This window comes from Harpia harpyja, chromosome 9 (genome assembly GCF_026419915.1).
Source record: "Harpia harpyja isolate bHarHar1 chromosome 9, bHarHar1 primary haplotype, whole genome shotgun sequence".
Lineage (NCBI taxonomy): Eukaryota > Metazoa > Chordata > Aves > Accipitriformes > Accipitridae > Harpia > Harpia harpyja.
The window spans coordinates 2,771,207-2,792,488 of record NC_068948.1 but is presented as its reverse complement, the minus strand read 5'-3'; the positions used below and the strand labels follow the sequence as shown (position 1 = coordinate 2,792,488).

Sequence of the window (21,282 nt, the reverse complement as noted above, 5' to 3'; positions counted from 1 at the left end):
CTCGGATGTCACACACACACAAAGGATCGAATGTCAACGAGACCAAGGTATTGTAAACTAACCCAAGCGACAGGACAAGAGGGCAACCGATGCTATTAGCCAAGCAAGCACTACGGATTCTTTCCTATTGATAACAACACATGGTTTGTTTTCACCTCTCGCCTGTTATTTTGCATGGAAGGTACTTCCCTATCAAACATGTTTTTATCTTGACAATTAAATCACATTGGCAGCCTGCTCTATTTAATCTTTATTACATTCTAATTAGCCTTGCAGAACTTAGCACTGCTCTCCTGAGAGCTGGTTCCCTGGTGATGCCCCTGCCAAAACAATACCCATGGCACCCTGCATTTCTCTGCACAAGGACAGCCAGTGCCTTCTGGTGTCAACTCAAGTCATCACTTGTTTGCTGCAACAGACACACTTGTATCCCATCTGTTGTCCCTATGGACCACAGCACTGCTCTGCTGGAAAGAAAGCAATGCCTTGAAGAGAGGGGCTGAGTCAGGAAGCAGGGGTAAAAAAAAAAGCCTTTGAGAGTGTCGGCCCACTCCCCCCTGTCCTCAACACGCCATCAGGTCTCAAGGTAGGACATTTCACTGGTCATAAAGAGTTCACTTGTAGGACAACTGCTTTCTTGGCCAATATGTGAGAAACTGAACAGGAAGATTCCACAAGCAAAGGCAAAACCTGCTACAGCTAACATTAAAAAGGAAGAGACTCCTACTGTTATATGCATCAGGGGTTACAGTGGCTCTCATACAGCTAAGTTATGAAAGGATTCCCAGGTTTCTCCAGGCAGTGCAGCCACATCTCAGGGCTGCTGGTGCATCTTATGACCACTACCTGCATATTTCACAGCAGGAACAGTGATCCCTCTTCCACAGCAGGAGAAAACGAAGTAGAAAAGCTAGGATGGGTTTAATTGAGAAAACCAGGATGATGCAACAAAGTAAGTTTATTGTAGAAACACTTGGAGACACGTTCCGGCCCCAGTCAGGGTAGGGAATTTGGGACCAGTGAACCATTGTGATGTGCAGTTTGCCTTGACAGACTCAAAACAACTTTTGAACAAAAATATGACAGTATCGTATAGTCCAGCCTCAGCAGAACAAGTGCTTGGACAGCAATCCTGTTCCTCAAGACCCTCCCACAACCTCCAGGGGAATAACAGCATATCCAGAGCACTAATCAAGTAGGCATAGAGACTGGTCAGCCCAGAAGCACTCATAGAATAGGCAAAAGCTGGAATGCCAGGACGCATTCTGGACACACTGACTGCCTGGCATATCAGGCTGAGTTCAATGGGACCAACCACTGCTCCCAGCATGTCTCTTCACTCACAGAACAGCCTCAACAACACCTAGAGCGAATCTTCGTAGAAAGTCTTTGCCATGGCATGCGCCACTTTTACCACCTTCTTCTCCTTGGCATCTGGGCCCATGTTGCTGCGGGCTAGTTTAATCCAATACTGCTCCGTCCTGGACAGATAGTCTGCATGCTTCTCATCAGGCTGAACAGATGGGTGTTGCTCCTCTCCTAGTACACAATGGAAGGAAGACAGAAAGAGAGGTCACAAGCAGCTAATGAAGGCAATCTGCTCTTCCATGCGTCAACCCAGCCAAGACTACTTTTCAGCTAATGTGTTTACATGTAATAGCCTAAAAACTTATCAGTAACTCAGGTAATTTCTATTCTACCCTGAGAGCAGCATAGTATGAAAACTTTGCTTTCGCTGAAAAACTCACCTGGATGCCAGTGAGGCCTTCCAGGCTGGCAGCAAAACCAGCAGGTATTTTATTAAACCCCACTTTATATTAGCATGAAGACAACATTCATCTTAATCATTACCTTCCTCATCTTCGCTCTCCTCTTCAGAGCTCTCCTCTTCCTCTTCCCCTCCCTCTGCACCTTCCATATCATCACCCTCTTCATCCGACTCCGACTCCTCCAGCCATTCTTGTGCTTCTTTGATAAGAAAGAAAATAGAAGAAATAAATAACAAGCTGTTTCCTACTCCTACACCCAGAACTGTCACGGAGGATGCCAGGGCAAGGTCAGACAGATGTGCTCCTTAAGAGCCCTGCTGTATTCATTGCCCTCGCAGATCCACCCACTGTACAGGGCCTGGCTCTGATGGGGAGCAGTGGGCAGTGGGAAGAGATGAAAGAGAGTCAGGAAGAAGTGAACAGCACAGAACAGCTGTGGAAGAAAAGCTGGTTAGTGCCCACGCTGACGAGTCACCTATCCTCCCTAGCACTTCACGGTTCTGTGATCAGGAGCAAGACTCCTTCCTTTCCACCCTTTGCCCATTATGCACATGCAGACTGTGAGCTTCCAGGGCAGGGGCACCCTCTTTTCACGTCTCTCTACAGTGCCTAGCACATGACCTGGGCTGAATCACTTAGCCACTACCGTAAGAGATATGTTGCTGTAAGATAGACCCCCATTTTCTTTCAATAAAGAGTAGAAAATCCATCAAATCCATCTTCATTGAGGTCTCTCAGGTAATGCTTTCTGCAGCACTACTGAACACTCATGTAATGACCATGTAGCCAGGAATTCAGGAACTGACTTCTGTGCTTGCCACAGACCCTGAGCTAGCCTTCCCAGCTTGAGAACAGCCCAGCAGGGTATTCGGTGTACACAGCAAACATACTACATGTTTAAGGTACAAAGAGATAACCCTAGCTAAGGCCCACGTGCTTTGCAGTACCCAAGACCCTCACTGCCCTGAGAAGGTGAGGACAGGCAAGAGCATACATCCCTGTCCTCTGCTGAGTGGACAAACATGGCACAGCAGGACTTCCCAGGCCAGAACTTGCCACCAGTGAACAAAGATGCTCCATTTACCTGTCTTGGTTTTCAAAGTAGACAGACCAGAGCTCACTCTCTACAGTGATCACAAACCTCTGGACCAGACAAGTTTCTGCAGCAACAGTGATCGTAAGACACTGCATATCACATACTCCCATGCTTTTTCCTGTCCAGGAAAAAACACTACTTGAAGACTCATCCCCACCCCTTGAGGAAGCTCCGTAGTTGTTGGGGTTTTTTTTCCCTAGCGTACTGTTGCTACACTAAAGGCAGAGAGATTGATCCCACCATTAGAGCTTACTTGGATCCATCTCCACTAGCACCTTCCATTCTTCCATCTTGTGTAGGTCGATGCTGTAGAGGTCACTGAGGGTGAACTGGCGATCGCCCACCTCAAACATTCCCCCATACACATAGAGAACCCCATGCTTCACCGCCAACATGGCATTTGAACGTGGGCATGGCTCCACTTGCTGGCCTAAGGCTCCATCTTCCTCCTCCTCCTCCGATTCAGACCTCTCCTTCTCTTCTGCAGGTCCAGAGATCACCTGCTTTATTGTCATGACAGTCCCATCTTCTGCCACCACCTCTCTGACTATCTCCACCGGGCCTTGTGGAGATTGCTTCTCCATCTCCTCATCTCCAGCACCCTCTGCCTCAGCTTGTCTGCCACGTCTTCGCTTCCTCTTCTCTGATTTTGGTCCCTGTTAACAGGAGCAAGGAACAGAAAGAGACTGCATGTGAATTGTGTGCACCTAATAGCACGTACAGCAGTTAATACAAATACTGTGGATGCTGCTGGGAGGGAGGGGGGAAGACTTCAATTATTATTCATTACAATTTTAAGTCTCAAGTGATAGGTGTAACCTCCCACTCAGCGTGAACTTCTACCAGCCATAAAACAAGGAACAATGAAACTCCTGGAGAACCCATGCTGGGGAGTTGCTTCCTCTATTAATGGCAGCATCTGCTGAAGATACAGAAAACAGCTCTTTTGCTCTCCTTGCAGGTGCACGCAAACACACACAGAGTCCACTAGTCTGTGACAGGAACAAGAGAAAATAACCCACCATTTTGTGAAATCAAAACAATTGCTGGGTGCTAAATTACAATGCATTAACAGGATGCACTCCAGGTCTTCGAACTACTCTTTTAACGGGCTGGAAAACACTCAGCTAGAAAGGCAGAAGCAAACATCCGAGTGCATGTTTGCCTGTTGTTGTGTGATTGACTTCTCCTTTTTGAGAACAAACCCAGAAACAGTGGAGGTGGAAAGAAGGAAGTTCAACCAGGTCATTTCCACCTCACTTCCCCCTTGAGAGTGGTTCAAACAAAATCAAAGATCTGAGCTGAGGGCCACACTTCTGAAGTTCTTATGAGCTAAGGTTAATATTTCATCTATTCTAGTAGCTCATCAACACTGGGGAAAAGAGGGAGGTTTTTTGATCCCAGTGCTACAGAAGATCTTTTCATAGTAGCTTTTACTGAACCATCTCATGTCAGAATTACACATTTGACCTGGAGCTGGCCTCCAGTAAAACACCATAACTATGTTTTGATGCTGCTTTGTTTCATTTTGCATTACACAACAATGGGGCACATGCGGCCTGAGTTCTAGACGAGGGGGATTGCCTCCTGAACCACTCTCGCTTTGGGCCCAACCATCAGGGCTCAGAGGCTTCCTCTCTCCCCAGACGGGTGACAGTCTGCATCACACTGTGGAAGCAGGGCACGGCGAGCACAGGGAGCTAAGTGGCAGGAAAGGAGAAGGGCAGCATGAAGTTAAGAGAATTCAGTTGGTCTGGTAGCAAAAACCTGCTAGAGTTGCACATCCCCAGTTTCATTTCTATAGTCTCTCCCCCTCTCCACTATCACTGGGTCACAGATCAAAACAGCAGCCACGCCTGGTGGCTCAGCTTCTGGAGCACCCTGAGTTATTAGAAATAGAGCTTGCTTCACACTGCAAGAAAGCTGTATGAGGCCAAAAAAGGCCCAAAGGACATGTGTCAGATGATCAAGGAAGATAAACTCAATATATCTGTGTTATTTTTAAAACAAAACCTTTAGCTGTCCAGGAAACCAGCGGTTTTTCCCGATGTCATAGAAATAAATATCATTGAAGAAGTCTCCTTCAATGCTCTCTTCCTCTTCTTCATCATGCACGCCTCCAAACAGAAGGGAGCGGTTATTGGGACCGATTGCCACGGAGAAGCCAGACCTGGGAGTGGGTTTCACTCCGGATGGGTTGAGCCGACTCCACGCCCACTTGTCTGGTAATGGATAAAAGCAAATACGAACATCAGCAAAGGAGAATCCTGATCATTTCCATATCTTCCAAGGCCCTTCAGTACTCCAACAAGTAACTCAATGACCTATTTTGGAGTCTCAGAGCTGCATAGTGCACCTTCAACAACAGTGTTAATCAGAACCACTTGCATTTCCACTTCAATCACACAGCTAATCTGCACATCCCTTCTATGCTTAGAAAGCCATTTTGTCTTCAATAAAAGCAAATGCAGAGAGTTCTCTTCAGGGTGTGCTTTCTGGGGCAGGGAGCCTCTTGAAAGGTATATACACCTTTACAGGAGGGTGAAGTTCAAACCAAAATTGATTATAGCCTTTGAGTATCAAGGAAAGGTCCCTCAGTTATCCCATTGAGCCCATCCTACACCAATTTTCTCCGCAGGTCCCTTCTACTGCAGCACCTTATCTCCCAACTTGCACCACTGCCTTAACCCCAAGAATAAGTACTGTTAATTGTAAGGAGACCCAACCACACTTTAAAAAAGGGCTCAGCAGCGGGAGAAGGCTTGTGCTCTAAACCCTCCACTTTTGCTCCAATCCCTTCTACTTTGGATTTAGAGCGAATCCCTAAAATGCAGGCTGGGAGAAGCATACGCGTTGGCTAGGCACTGTGTTTCCGAAGGAACCACAATTTCAAGAAGATAAACTATAAATAGGACATAATGCAAGCAGTGTCTGGAATCCAGACAATATATGTGACCAACCTCCTCCCCAAATCCCACTTTAAGAAGGTCAGGTTTAAAGAAATCCATCACAATTTTAACATTTTAGAAATTCAGCTCAAAGAAGATTGTCCCATTCCCTGAGCCAAGGACAAAATACACTCTCTCCTAAGGAAAGTGATGGAATTCCTATTTCTGGGGACATTCACAGATAAAACAACCAACCAACCAAGAAATCACTCTTGATAATATCCCTGCACTACATAATCTCATGAGATCACACCCCAGTCTTCTCTCCTAAGAGTCTATAAGTGAGCCACCACTACCAAACAGAGTTTGTCAAAACAGGAATTTCCAGCCTGTAGAATTCTGAAATCCCAAAGATCTTCTGTTGTGAAACAGAAGAGCAGTGATCAAAATGTCCCAGAGAACAGGAATTTCAAAATGTTGTTTTAATTCCCTCCCACACATAAACCAAAAAAATCCCTAAAATAACTTTTCTTGTAGTTTTTCCTGAAGCTGTCTGTGCAGGCCAGAGCTTCTCACATAGTTATGCAAGGAGCCTGGAGACCCTCCACTCCATCTCAGACTATTCCAAGACCAACTGGGAGGTGTCAAGATAGAAGATGCTGTGAGCTAGAAGTGATTCTCTGACAAAAAGTATACCCCAACCTTTCTCCAGAGCTCTGCCAGTTCCTAGCAGAAGTTTCTCAACAAGCTCTAATCCCCCAGTGTTTCACTGCATCAGAGCTACCATTTACATGAGTTCTGAAATCAAGTCACCTGGAGCTGAGAACCATGACTCCTTACAGCCTTCAGCTAACCAGCAAGCTTTTCTCAGCAAACCAGACACAGCCTCATCTTTTCAGGCTGTAAAATGGAGTGTGAAAAGGGGACAGAACCACTGTGCGGCATACAGTCTGATGCGGCAACAAGCGCCTACTTCCCATTTCCCTTCGCAGTGAGGAATTCTGCCTGCATGTGTGATGGCCCATCTTCCTTCTCCAACACACATAAACAAAAAAGAACATAATTCCTCCAGTATACCCCGGCAACTGCTGTTTCGTTCACCCTAGCCCCTTTCTTTTTAAGCTTGAGTCACAGTATACAAATGCACTTAGCTACTCCTGGGAAGAAGAAATATTTAAATCAACTCATCTGCTGTGTTTAGCCCCAAAGCAAACACTGGGGCATAGTGCTTTTCATTAAAAGGGAAATTTTGTTCTAGGCTTGGAGTTTTTTGGTCTGTTATTCAAAGGAAGAGAGAGGATTTGCATTCACAGTCCTGCAGCATCACTTCCAGCACAGCCCTCCTAGCTGCAGCAGTAGCTTACCCTCCTCTTTGCCTGCACCTTCAGTCTTCAGCAGGAACATATCTGTATGCAGGGTGCCTTTGTCAACATCTTTCTTAATCCTCTGCAGAGAAGGGAAAGACAGGGATGCTCCATGAAACAGTTTCAGTGGCCCAAAACATAGGAGGTCCAACTTTTCAAGGCCTAGAAAGTCACCCGTGCCAGAATGGCGGTATGCGCCATTCTGAACTCACCGCCCCACAGATAAGCCTAATCACAGCCTAAATCTGTACATTCCCATGCTGAAAATGCAAACACTGTGACTGGGCAAGAAGCAGCCACACAGGTAGTCATGCTGTGGCTCTGGAGCATCAGGCAGGTCACAACCATAGTGTTCAAAGCAGGGTTACTTCCTATGACGAGCCACAACCAACTTCTGCCTGTGACAACCAGGCAGGGCTCTCCAGGCTGCAACACAGATCCTGGGACTTGTGGCCCTATGAAGACTACAGGAGTCAGTTTAAGGGCAGCAATTTTAGCACCCAGAGAAGAGAAATAAATTGTCACAAGGGATTAAAACTGATTGTTTTGCAGAGGGAAGGAGGGAGGAGCAGCACCAAGGAAACAGGAGACCCAAAGTCCTGCCTTTTACTCTGCCACGGACAGTACCAGGTGCTCTCAGGGGACTAATTTAACATCTGTGCCTCTGCTTCTCTAGCTGTAAAAAGAGAGCAGATACCCACTCCACCAAAGTGGCACATGACAACTTTCCACAGGGCTTGCAAGGCCCACTGGGATTCTGCCCTTGAATGTTGAGCAGAAGCTCAGAGCGTCTGGGCTGTATCATCTGCGAGGCCCAAGTTTAAGTACAGACCTGTGACTAGCACGCAGACTTTCAGTCCCTGCCACCCCCTCTATCTCCATCCCACTACAAGAGAAACAGAGGTGACAGCTCGCTCTCTGCACCACAGCCTGACTGCAGCTGTCATTTTTAGCATTCAGGTCCCCACAGAGCCTTGGGCAACAGTTTTTTTCTCGTAAACAGAAACAGAACAGAAGCCCCACTTCCACCCCTACTAAAGGCAACAGCAAGACACCAGCAAGAGCAGGATCAAGCCTCAGTTGAGGCAATTAAATGCATAATTTTAAACATGATTTTCCCTTGCTCCTTTCACTGTAAGCCCCTGTACTCCAGTGCTCAGAGCAACATGCAGCATTTGAAAGCAGCACTATGCCATACCACTGTAGGAGGTCTTTTAATAATGTTATTATCCACCCATCCTTCATGCAGAGCTCCTACTTCCTGGTAATTCCCTTCCTCCTGGGGGTGATGGCATTGCTATGCTATGTAACTGCTTCCAGGGTGCAGGCAGTGGATCCCAGCAGAAGCTGGGAGGGTTGGGTCCAGTCCTCAGGAAGATGAGCAGGGCTTGGACGCACCCAAGAACACAGCAGCATGGTGCTGTCCTCCTCTTGCTGCACGTCTGTACCCAACCCTGTGCCTTGCACTTGACAGGTTTTGTTATTGCAGGGTAGTATGCTGTGTTGTTACTGCATGGCCTGGCATCCAATTCGTAGGAATGGTATTCAACTCTCAGAAAGGCAGAAGAGAGGAAAGTGTGTTTGAGGCATTGTACAACAACGCTGTAACTCAGATGATGCTGAGAAGCCCCGGGGAAGGCTGACAACGAAGTGCCAGAGGAAAGAGGAGAACTCTGCTTGCAGTGCAGCAAAAAGGAAGCTTCAGTTAACTTAAGGACCAGGGTCTGCCTGTAGGGCTGCCTTGGGAAATTTGTTAGTTTGGGGCTGTGGCTCACATGTCTTCTTGCTCTCCACATGCACCTAAGCATACCCATTAGTGAACTGAAAGACACACACTCTTCCAGACAGTATGTCTACACTGGAGAGATCCTCTTCTGTGCAACCACTTCGATGAAGTCAACAACTGCACTATTCTACCTACTGTCCTTGAGCAACAGAACATCAGGCACAAAAGGGACAGGAAGCCTGTAGGAACAAGCATCAGTGACTGTCCTATTTTCTGAATTAGAGGTTAAACAGTGATGATTCCTTCAGCCACTGCCAGTTCTCCAGCACGTGGAAAACAAGCAAGACAAGTTTTTGCATTGGTGAGTGGTTCTGAGGCATAGGTAGAGAAGCTTTGGTGTTGGAGATGTGGTTGGAGAGGCTGGGAGCTGCCCACTTTGAACAGACCCTTGAGAGAGAGCTGTCAAGGCAGGAAGGGAAAGAACCGCCTTCTAGGAAAGGTGCTGTTAAGTATTGAATACACCAATTCATAGCTTGGTGGTGCATGTATTGTGGCATCAACAGCAGTAGCTCTCAAGTTCAAAGGGCTGTGAGTCACTGTGCCGAGCAAGTGCCATCCTCTGGCAATGTCACGCTTCACTGTCTCTGTCACAGAGGTCTAGAGCAGCAGAAGTCACCAATGAGCTGCAGGCTGAGGACAGCTGAGATATAGCAGCCTTTTTAGTCTGTCCCTCACCTTAATCAAACACCCCTCCAAGCCTCACCTGAGCAAAGAGCTGTCAGGGATGGATGAGCTGAGGAGGAGGGAGGGAGACAGGCAGGAGCCTTCACACCTTATAGCATGAAGTGCACCCCAGTGACTGCAAAGTGGCTGTCTGCTAACAATAACAGACATGGTGGTTATTTCCTCCTCAGTCCCAGGCAGGCTGCAGCTTGATCTTAAATGCTAGACAGAGCACACATTCATGTGTGCAGGGGACACACAGGCTGAAGTGTGCAGGAGCACAGTAAGATGTGCACTGCCTGCACAAAAGGAGGGGAAACAGCAAATACTGAAAGAGCACTTGGCTCCACTATCACACAAGCTGCGTAGAATAACTGCATTCTCCCGAAAACCACATGGCTCCCTGTAGTAAACACGCTGCGTATGCAACATGACAAAGCTTCTTGGGCTGAGAAAACCCCAATGAGGTGGAGTGGGAGTTAGTTATTTGTTGTCAAAGAGATGCCTGTTTTCCCCAACTCACACTGGCTCAAAAGCAGACACTTCACCAGCAAGCAGTACACTGCTACTGGAGAGATCAGTCCCCTTGCACCCAGGACAGCTGCTTGCCCTGAGCAAATCGCTCTGTCAGTCACAATAAGCTCCTGGTCCCATCACTGTCCTTCTTGCCTTGAAGTTCCAGGTGTTTGCTTTCAAGCACAAAACTGGCTTGGATATCCACAGCCTATTGTTTGCACATACAGGTACATTAGCAAGTTAGAAGAGCTCTACATGCATTAGCTAAAAAACCCTAGCTCCACTGACAGACAGCAAGACGCCTGTTTATCCCCCTTCAAAGAGCAAGGAAACTGAGGCATGGAGAGCTGTTCTTGAGAAGAAGGGGAATCAGGATTCCCTGTGTATAATGTGCTAAACATGTCTGATAAAAAGAGATCAACAGTGGCAAAATACATCCAATTAGCAGAAGCCCTTAGCAAGCAGAACTACAGAGGGAACCAGTCCCACCAGACCTTGCAATTCAGGCAAACACTTCAGCCCTGCCACAAGCAATCTCCCCAGCAGAATCCAATTCAGCTTTGCAAAGCTTGCCACTAAAAAAAACCCACCCCAAACCAAACAATGGCCCCCCCCACACATACTAGCCTCCTTTGGCACCCAAAAGCCTTGCACACATGTAATGCCAGCCCTCCCATGGCTTGTAGGCTGCTTGCACCTGCAAGGTAGAGCAGCATTAGCCTCCAACACCTCCTGGCTGCATTCACTGTGCCAGTCAGGCACAGTGTGCTCACGTTGCCTAGCAATAGAGAGGTCTCATTGCTTTATACAGCCAAAAATGCAGCTTGCTGCAGCAAGCCCCATCCCCAGCATGAGGACATCTTTAAGATCAGCAGGAGAGCAAGTCTGAGCTCCTTGCAGGATTCTGAGGTACGTTTTAGGCAGAGCTGACAATGCCCACAACATCCCCTTCTGTAAGGGATCGTAGAAGTTGCCTTTATAATTTCTAGGCTGAAGATGAAACAGATGAACACAGGGACACCATTGTGCTAAGAATTGTTCATTTTAAAATATCAGGCATGCTCCTGTCAATCTGTGCACCAACATCTCAAGTTAGTCGCACTCAGGGTTGTAAAGCTCCTTTTTCACCATCCGCATCCTTGTTGTTCACCACTTGGACAGCAAAATCTGGTGGCTGGCACAGGCAAAGGCATGTCTGGATACCGAGGTTCTTGTCCTGGCTCTGTATACAAGTACTGGAGTGCCTTAGACAAGTCACTTGATCTTTTCTGCCTCTGTTTCTCCAGCCATGAAAGAGACTTTCTTATTCAGGTCACGTGAAGGGAATTCAGAAACACAGCCTGGACTGGCAGACATTACTGAAAGCTGACCCTCCACGCTCAGTTCCACGTGCAAGTCCAGAAAATCAAAGCAGGGACCAAATCTCTCTGCTTCTGCCTTCCCAGCTCATGGCGCCTGCTGACCAAACTGACAACGAGCAGATCGATCACTCGATCAGGGGAACATCCCTGGGTGCAAGCTGATAGTGTTGCTCAGGCTTTTATAGAGCCACAACAGTCAGCTGGGTACAAAAATGCCTACAATTCCACCCATAACCATGAATCTCCTGGGCTTGCATCTCTTTTTGCCCTAGGCAATGTGCATTACACCACACCGCACAGCTATTTTGGTACAGTACTTCAAAGCAGATTTACAAGGCCTAAGGGGACCACAGGATATAACGCATCAGAACTGCCCATCGCAAGAAAGCAGCCTTGCCACATCACAATTCTCCTCCAGCAATATGACAGCCATATCATGCCGATACTAAAACAGAGGAGCTATTATGATTTCCACTCCTCTTCCCTCCAAACCAGTTCACACCATATACATGCTTGGTAGCAGCTCTGGCCTCAGGAGGCCTCCACACAGACCTGCATCTTTTTTACAGCACATGTGCAACTTAGTCCTGCCTCTTACTAGAAAAGTCTCTATATGACTTGGTGAATAGCACTTTGCTTGGACAGTCGCCTGGTTTCATATGCAAAAATGTCTTCATATGCCCAAAAATGTCTTCATAGCACTCCTGAATGTAGCATCTGCCTCTCTAATTGGAGACAAGGAATAGGTCTTCTCCTGTGCCTGCCCAGGTCCAATTAAGTACTGTTTCCTCCACTGTCTACCTCTTATTTCTCCCAAGAGTACCCCAGCCAATGACTCTGGGGGGAGTACACAAGCCAAACACACTTTCTTCACTTCGAAGTAAACCCAGAGAGACTCAGCTCCACAGCCTGCTATAAGCAAAGATGCAACAAGAATTAAATAGCCACACATTACTGAAGTCGTGTTTCTCCTAGAGGGGCTAAATCTTGCTAAATTAAATTTTCAGGAGCATGCTAGAAGTTTGCTGTCTTTGCATCTCAAGAAAGCTGCAGAGAAAATTCTGTCCAGTGCTTTCGTCAGTTTGTAGCTTGGCTGCACCATTCCTGCCTGAAAGTACACTTGTGCTACACAATACACAACGGAAGTCTCTGTTAGGAATGGCACATCAGAGAGAAGCTGGCTTAACTCTCTGTATTACGAAGGAAGTAGATTCATAACAGGAGTGGTTGTTTTAATCTAAAAGCTGTTCTCCAAGCTGGAGAGGAACTGCACCCAGCTCTTATCCTTGCTCAGTGTCCTGCATAAAGGCTGAGGGCAGCTTTGCATTCCCCTGTCCTTTCTACTTCATTTTTATTAGCTCAAAACAACTCAGAGCAGTGTGACAGAGCCCACTCTCATGAAGTGGAATAGAACCAACTGCAAACATACATCAACTTTTATATTTCCATAGGGCTCAGTGTGCACTTGAAACTCAGCTGCCTTCAGTAGCCATGAAAGATCCACATCTAGCACAGCATGCAGGCTCATGCTTCCTTCCCACCCTCAAAAGTGAGGAAACAGGACACAGAAAGGAAGAGGACAAAGCCCTTTTGCGTAGAAAATGCCTCTGTATTGTTACTGCTATTTAATCAAATGCACATCTGATGAGATAGAGCCCTAAGCACAGGCCATGAGGAGGCATAAATGCTTCTAAATATATAGACAGACTATCTTCTCTCCCCTTTCCCTGCTTTTTTTCTTTGTTCATTTATTCACATCAGAAGAACAACGCGTCCTCCTCCCCCAGCAACGCACTGCTGGAAGCAATGCCTTTCCACTGAGACAGTAGCAGCAGGATCCGGGTCTTCTGTCTGCGTTCGCAACATTAAAAGCTTTTGCAGGAGACTTTTGCTCAATGAAATATTTACTTCCTCCCACCCAGCATGGAGGCAGGGATACTTGGTCAATGAGGACATATGGTGTAAAGGGCTATCCAGTATAAATTACCATGATTAGCAAAGCAAGAAGCAGAGCAGAGGAAGCCTGGTGCTCATCAAAAGTCATCTTTGGCTTATTGAGTTTGCTAACTAGTGCTGCTCTCTTAACCCTTTCACTGATGCAAGAAAACACAAGTCTCCTGGCAACTGCTGCTTTTAACCTGCAAGTGCTAGAACATGGATGACTACTACCTGAGAATGCTTTAAGTTGGTAGTAACCACCACTGTTGCCAAAAAACGTCATTTCTCCCAGTTGCTTATTCCTACCTCTGTGATATCACCTCCTTATACTGGATTAGATTAGCAGGGAAAATACAAAATTAATTTTAACCAAGATAAGCTCCTTGATCAGCACACAACTCCATGAAGAAAGGCACAATTAGAAGACAAGATGCCTCTTTTGGTAGTAGTACTGGTTCACAGCAGCCTGACCCATCCTGTGCACAAACAATCCCAGGGCACAACTTCACATTCACTTCAAGCTGGCATTACCACAGGCTAACATGCACCCTCGTTACCAGTGTTTTTTGGACATCTGGCAGCTGCCTGACATGCGGAAACATCGTCAGTCAGAGCAGCGGGCAGTTATGCGATGAGATCACCACATCTTGCACAGGAGACAAGGCTTGCGAAACTGAGCAGAGGGAAGTAGCAGAATAGAGATCTCAATTTTGCTCTCCCAAGCTCTAAGTCCATTGCTCTCTCCAAGCAACCAAAACACAGGACTACACAGCCAACACAGGTCAAGACCATTGCATTGGTCTCCCTTAAGCAACTTGAGTTTGTCACATTTTAGTTTTTACTTTAGCCCCTTAGTTTTTCCATCAACTATTCTGCTTAGCATCCAGGAAATACTGCACTGGCTTACCACAAAGTCTCTCCTACCTGTTTGGAGTAGCCTCCATAGATGATTATGCTGCCCTCAGGAGTGGTTGCCATTTGACAGCCGGATCTTGGAGCAGGCCCAATCCCCGATGGAGCCAGCTTGTTCCAGGTGAAACAGTCCAAGTTGAAGGCATACACATCGTTGTAATAGATGTAATCTCTAGGGAGAGCAAATCGGCACACCACAGGTTTTTGTAATGGTCACCATTTAGGACAAGATAAAATACCACTTCAGGAACAGCACCAGGAACCCCTGAAGAGGCGCAACGCCTTATTTAACTCCCTGCATTTACAGCTTTTCTCCTGCCATAGCAATGTACAGAAGATTTATTCGGGTGAAGGTTACTACTTCAGTGCAACAATTTGCATTTGACAAAGCTCATTTAAGCAAGGCCTCTCGGGATTCTTTTTTACCTGTCATTCCTTACTACAACTGAGGTTTGATCAACTCTATCCAGTTAACACGATCCAAGGTAACTTAAACCAGAACACAAAAGATCAGAACAGACTGGAGTTACGTCTGTCTACATGGGTTGGAAAAAAATATACAAATATCCCTGTTCTCTTTCTACTAGCCAACTCATATACTGCTAGTGGAAAATACTCTGCACAGGTTAAACTCCCAAGGACACAGCCAAATCTAGGGCGGGCTTTGCAACTTGCACTGTGCTCTCAGGGACTGTGGTTATGCTTCTTACTGTCTCTGAGACAATATGCAGCTCAGCTCTCTTCACAGCCCCCATGACAGTGTAGCTGTGACCTCACGTAGTATGCGAGAGACTACTGGAGAAGATGTTTCTAGGAAGACAAAGCTCTTTGACAAGATTCAGAGGCCATAAGTGATGTACTGAGCTTTAGCTACAAGGGCGAGTAGCTACTTCAGTGATTAGCTAAGTGGTAGGATGGCTTCTCAAATACTTGAAGACTTTAAATCAAGAGGACTTGTCTTTCTAACATAAAAGTGTAGTTCAGTAACAGTACTGCTGAGGATAATCCTTGTACTAAAGCCCAGCTTCCTGTTAGTGGTGAAATTCTGTTGTCTTTTTTACAGATGATTCAATACGACCAGCCATCCTTCAGTAACTCACCTTGCGCTCTCATGGAAACCTCCGAAGATGATCAGCTGTCTTTTGCAAGCAACCATTCGATGTCCGCTTCGTCCAGAGGGACCTCCTGATGCCCTGAAATGCAAAGAAATTCCACTTATCAGCAACACTCCCTTTCCTGTTAGTGTGTCAGTCCATTTTTATTGTGTCATTGGCAGCTGGGCTGGTTGAGTTCAGCTTCTGTCCTCCTGGAATGGGAAACCATGGGGAACTTTGTTGCCTTAATCCATATGTATGCTTTTCTCCAGAACAGTATGTGCGCTCTTCCTGTTAATTCTTGGTATTTGCAACACAGGCATTTTGCAATAACAATTTTATGCCTAGTGATAAGCCATCTAGTCTTTAACAGCACCTAAAGTCTTGAAATCTTTTCTGCTATGACTCAAGAGCTAATTTTTCAGGAGAGTTTAATGAATAGCAGTCAACTCCCATAACTGCAAGAAAGGCACTCCAGATAGAGATGTTTTCTCCAAGTACCAAAGTAAGAGCCAGAGACTGGCTCTGACATCCACTCTCCTTCAATATCTTAGGAAATCACATACCCATTGTGTCTTCACTCATCCATCTGCAGTTAGGATATAACACCAAACTAGTGAGAAGACTTTGTAAATTACTTAGATTTCCTCAAGAACAGAGGCATTGCAGCAAAACAAGTGATCATTATTATCTTACACATTAAAAAGCAGCTATGCATCGGAGTTCTGCTCTTTCAAGCCTTCCTGACCTTTCAGTTAAATGTGCCACTTCCATTTCCAGGAACAAGCAACAACACCCCATCTGTCACATCCAAAAGCCTCATGTGAAGCCAGGCAGCTGGCAACGACATTCCTGAGAGGCAATGAAGATGCACCTTCCTTCATGTTCACCTGCAGACTGAGCATTGTATGAGAGAGAACAAAAACAACTTCAAGAACTCTCAAAACAAAGGCAACTTTAGGCCAAACTGCAGAGAAAACAGGGTTTTGCTTTGTGTGTTCTCTGCCCCCATGGATTAATCTATCACATTTTCACTTTCACCAAGGAGTCTCCCAAAGCGCACACAGCACCACTGAACTCAGCAAGACTTCTCAAATAGGCAGTGTTAACATGTGTTAAGTGGTTGCAGAATCAGGGCCTAAATAGATAAGAAACCTGCTCACCGTTGAAAACAACAGCAAAACCTAAACCCACAACCCTACTGCTACACTTTAACTGGCAGCAGGTAGCTCTAAAGTTCGGTGATAGATTTCTGTGGAGAGAGAAAATGAGGGCCCTTATTCACCATCAAAAATGACAATCTCACACCAGTCATAATGAAAAACTCCAAGCAGAACAGCAGCGTTTGGGTAAGAATGAATTAATATTGATTGCTTGGACTTTTTATTCTAACAGAGAGTGGGGTTTTCTAGGCATTTACTGGATTTTTAAGTATCACCCTGCAGAATAGCACCTCTAGTATTAATTTCATCAAGATCTGAAATCATTATTTTCTCTTCTGTAACAAAGCTCCCATGTTACTATTCCAAAGGATGGCACCTTTTAAAATCTTTTTCTTTTTTTTAAAGGAAAGAAGGAATTAAAAATCAACATTAACAATAAAATCCTTTTCTCAGAGAGTATCTTGCTTCTCTAACAGGTTTCCTCCAAGTCAAAAATCAATTCTGAGCAATAAAAAGTTTATACATTGATGTGTGTGTTTTAATAAACAAGTTCCCACAAGTGTACAATTAACTCAAAGTCACTAAGAAAAACATCCAGTCTGGGGCCTGATCCGAACTCATAGAAGTCTCACTGGCACCAGCACCACTTGCTCTCAATCACAAGGCTGGTCTCTCCTTTCTTTAGACTAGCAATACAAGCTAAAAGAAGAGATGCTGAAACACAGTTCCAGGAGGCCTCTGCACAGTACTGTATCATCTCAGCTTCCTTGGCCTTTGTGTTACACATTGCAGGAATCAGCTACAAAGGAAAGTTTATAGCCTTTGATGTAAGGACATGCTCTCCTAAACTTACAACAACTGCTCTTAGAAAGTATTTTTACCTAGAGCTATTCATACAGCCAAGGTCCTTTGTCCCCAGTCTCCAAACACAACATGGAAAAACCAAATGGCATAGTCAAGCAGGACTGGCAGTAACGTATAACCATGCTGTCACTCCAGAAGGCGGTTGCTGCAAGCCTGAAGACTTGTTTCCCAAATGCAAACTGTCTCCTTTTACCTGTATCATTGCTCATGGTCCAAAACAAGCATTTTGGAAATGGTTTCACAGACTTTATGATTAATACTCTACTTCATGGGGTTGACACCAGAAAGCAGACATGTGGGAGGGAGCTGTAAATTCTCCAGACTTTTTTTAAAAATAGATTAAAAGATATGTCTGGATAAGGACTGGCTCTACACATGTACAGCATAAGTCTGATCAGAACTGCTCCATAAGGAATTTGCTTTTGCTTGTAGAGTTACTCTGGGACTTATAGTAACATAACAGACCTGAATTCAGCCCCCAGATTCAAGAATTAAAGACTTACATGTCACAGTGGCTACAGACTGCATAAGTTCATTCCTTCATCCAGAGGATGCTCCCATGAATCTCGGAACCTTTCCATAATAATAAGTGATGATGCACAGAACATCCCATCAAAGGGACATTTCAGGACAAAGCACTTTCTTCTTCCAGTACTCGAGGCAGCTGAAGGCCAGGACTTCAGTGTTCAGTTTTACACCTTACACTTGTGAATGCAAACAAGCGTTCTGTTCAATGGCCCACGCAGATAGTGTATACATGTGTTTGTATACTCAGTTAGAAAGCACACAAGTGAATACACAATTGCCACAAGGCACAAAATCCTCAAATCAAACCCCTTGCAAAGTCCATCAATGGTTGTACATTTGGATCCTGATCTGCCAAAGAACAAGCTCACAAGGCTCACTTCTGGGCTGACAGAGGAAGTCTACTCAATAGTACGCCAAAATACCCTTCTTTTCTTTAAGCACCAATGCACCTTTCTACCTTGTGTTGCAGAACCTGATCTTTCTGGTGACAGATAGCACATGAGCAAGAAAAGCTGCCCATCAGAAACAAACCTGTGCTGAAAGGCATCCTGCACTGCAGTGACTGCTCCAGTTCTCTCTGTAAACAGCGTTAAACATACGCTTGTGAAACGCTACCCTGAAATATTTATAGCACTGCATCTCACAAATCTGTTATGGGAAGTATCATTAGCATTCCAGTATTAAAGGGAAGAGCTATACAGGCTCAAAAGCAAGACAGAGGAGGGATCTGCCAGTTCCCAAGCACAACCCCAAAGCATGATGCTCCCTGTCTCTCTTTGACAGAGTGCACTGGGCCACAGAGAGCTGAATAAGAATGTTCTCTCTAGGAAGGAATGAGACAATCAGGTTAAAATATTGCTTAGCTCTAAGGCAGAGTAACAAACAGTTCATGCACTGAGGCAACCTTATGCATCACACACATGATAAGGTGGTTCCAATAAGACAAAGTCAGTTGCTGGCAAGTCTTCTAACAGGCTGGGATTTGTTGTGTTTGGACCATCTTTGTGCATGCAAAATGCAAGTAAATATAGCTAAATATTGTTAAATATAGTTTTTAACTCTGTCAAGCAGACTGGCACCACTGTGCTCTGTGCTAGGAGATAATAGAGATCCACTTCCCCAGCAGCCTTTGCAGACACAGCACAGGGATGTTATTCACAGGAATGAGTTACTCAAGATTTTCTCTTCAAAAGCATTTTACAGTCAAGCCTCTTACAGCACCAAGATGGTCTGTGGCATGAACTGCAGGCCAGGAAGGACAACATAATTGTCTGAAATCTAAACTGTGGGGCTGGAATAACTAGATTTCCTAGAACTGCAAGTTCAGATCACACCAGCGTCATCTTAGCTATTTAATCCACACAAGCCAATACATTCAAACCCACCTGAAATGGGGCATATGTGATTCTTCCCACGTGGAACAGAAACTTTTGTCTCTCTTGTCCAGACATTTGTTAATGAATAGTTCTGTTACTCTATTACTTGCACTAAAATGACGTCTTCTAAACCCAAATGAGTTTACTCAATACCAGTCTGTACCCCAAATATCTATCACCAGGCACTTATTCAGGTAACACTGCTACCACTTTGGACATATGGAATTATTGCTTGGCCTGCTATGTGAAGGTTTTTGTACCAGGGCTGGTGCCCCACCATGACCCAACAAACCTACACAATCTGCCCCCTCCATTTAGTCTTTCCAAACATGTCCACTCTCCCAATACCACTAGCCCCCAAGCTGACCCCCACTGCCAGCTGCCCCCCCAGCTTGTTAACGGCAATCCAAAATAAGCAAGTGCTTGACTTCAGACAGACTTGAGAAACCTATGTGGAAAAAATCACAGCAGCAATGGGGTTCCTGGCAAGAAAAGCAAAATGCTGCACAAAAGTGAAATGCAGCACGCGTTATGATCATAGTTTTAAAAGAAGTAGGAAAAAAATCCCTCGTACGACTCAACAATCATCTCTGCCCTTTCCTCTTCCCCTTTCCAAGCAGACTGTAATCAAGATGCCATATGGAAAAGCAAAGAGGCAGCAGAAACTTGATTTTCACACTCAGTCAGGTTAGCATTAAAACAAAGACATCCCCTCCCAGCCTCCTCCACCAGATGCCTCATTAATGCAGCTCTTGGAGCTCTGCCCAAGGATGGGGAGGAGATGCACTTTGTTTTATTTGAACACTGGGACCAGGGCACAAGCGTTTTCAAAATTCCAGCAAGGCTGAAAGACAGATGTCCACCCAAACACATCAGGAAGCTCAAATGGAGTAGATCCTGCATGGGGCAGGGAAAGAGAAAATATCATCTTCCCAGGGCACTTTCACCCATATAATTTATGATGCTCCCTTAGAAAAAGGCTATCCTTTTAGCTACTAAGAAACAATTAAGTACCAATGTCTCCAAATGCATCCTCCCACTGTGGCATGGCAGCCAAGGTGACATGTGACAACCAATACCTGGGGACGGAGGGTAGCTCTGGGCGGCTTGAAGAGCATGGTACCTGGAACTTGCTCCCTAGGTGGAACTAGGAACTCACCTTCCCAATCTGGCTCCCTCCTCGCTAACTGTAACAACTCATCACAACAAAATCACTCGCCATGGTTTTAGTCCACTCGGGGCCTGGGACTGCTGGGGGCATCCTGCAACTCACAGCACATGCAAACTTCATGCTCAGCTCCAGGGAGGGAACAGGTGCTTTTGCAGTGTTAAGTTACACTCAGCATCCCCGAGACTGCTCTCCCACATGGGATAAGATGCGGGACGAGTAGAGCCTCATAACCATCTCATTTCCTCTTCCCAGGCAGGTCAGGTACTGCAGCATTTGTTTTGGGAGTGGAAAATCCTAAATCAGCTCTACAGCAACGCATCTGCAAAGCCACGAGAGAACAATTTGCGCCATCAGTGGTGGAGCTAACGAAGCCTCATCTGGATTCTCCGATGGCTCACAAAAAACAATCACCCGCCCTCGCTCTCCCTGCAGCTGGGTGTTAACACTGCTCTCCGGTGAGGATTTTTTCAACCAAGAGTTTGGTTGAAATGTCAACCTTTTCTCTCAGCAGGGACTCTACGGTGAGCATCACTTCCTCCCTGCCGCCCGCTTACATGAAACCGGTAGGGATGTAATGCATTTGAGTTCATCCCCTTTATTTGGCTGAGATTGAGCAAGGGATTCAGAAGTTATTTTGGGGGAGCTGGGAGGGGTACAGTCACAGTCATTACGTCAGCTTCTGCCTAACAACAATAGGCAGATCAGCCTGCACAATGACAAGTCTTTTTAATCCTTGCACCTCTTAAAGAGCCCTCCATCATTTTGGAGGGTTTCTCTCACCCCCACTTCTCAA

General features: G+C 45.7%; 1 protein-coding gene across 6 annotated transcripts in view; it reads right to left on the bottom strand.

Annotated features, from left to right (window-relative positions):
* Positions 1-940: 940 nt before the first annotated feature.
* Positions 941-21,282, bottom strand: part of KLHDC4 (kelch domain containing 4) — a 29,079-nt gene continuing 8,737 nt past the window's right edge. For 5 of the 6 annotated variants that reach the window (XM_052796444.1, XM_052796446.1, XM_052796450.1 and 2 more), the window contains 7 exons: positions 15,394-15,486; positions 14,306-14,465; positions 7,118-7,199; positions 4,879-5,087; positions 3,119-3,521; positions 1,852-1,968; positions 941-1,539 (listed from right to left, as the gene is read on the bottom strand). In XM_052796444.1, coding sequence (XP_052652404.1) covers positions 1,364-1,539; positions 1,852-1,968; positions 3,119-3,521; positions 4,879-5,087; positions 7,118-7,199; positions 14,306-14,465; positions 15,394-15,486 — 1,240 coding nt within the window. In that variant the 3' untranslated portion in view covers positions 941-1,363. The remainder of the gene's footprint in view (positions 1,540-1,851; positions 1,969-3,118; positions 3,522-4,878; positions 5,088-7,117; positions 7,200-14,305; positions 14,466-15,393; positions 15,487-21,282) is intronic. The other variant, XM_052796445.1, reaches the window with a different exon arrangement.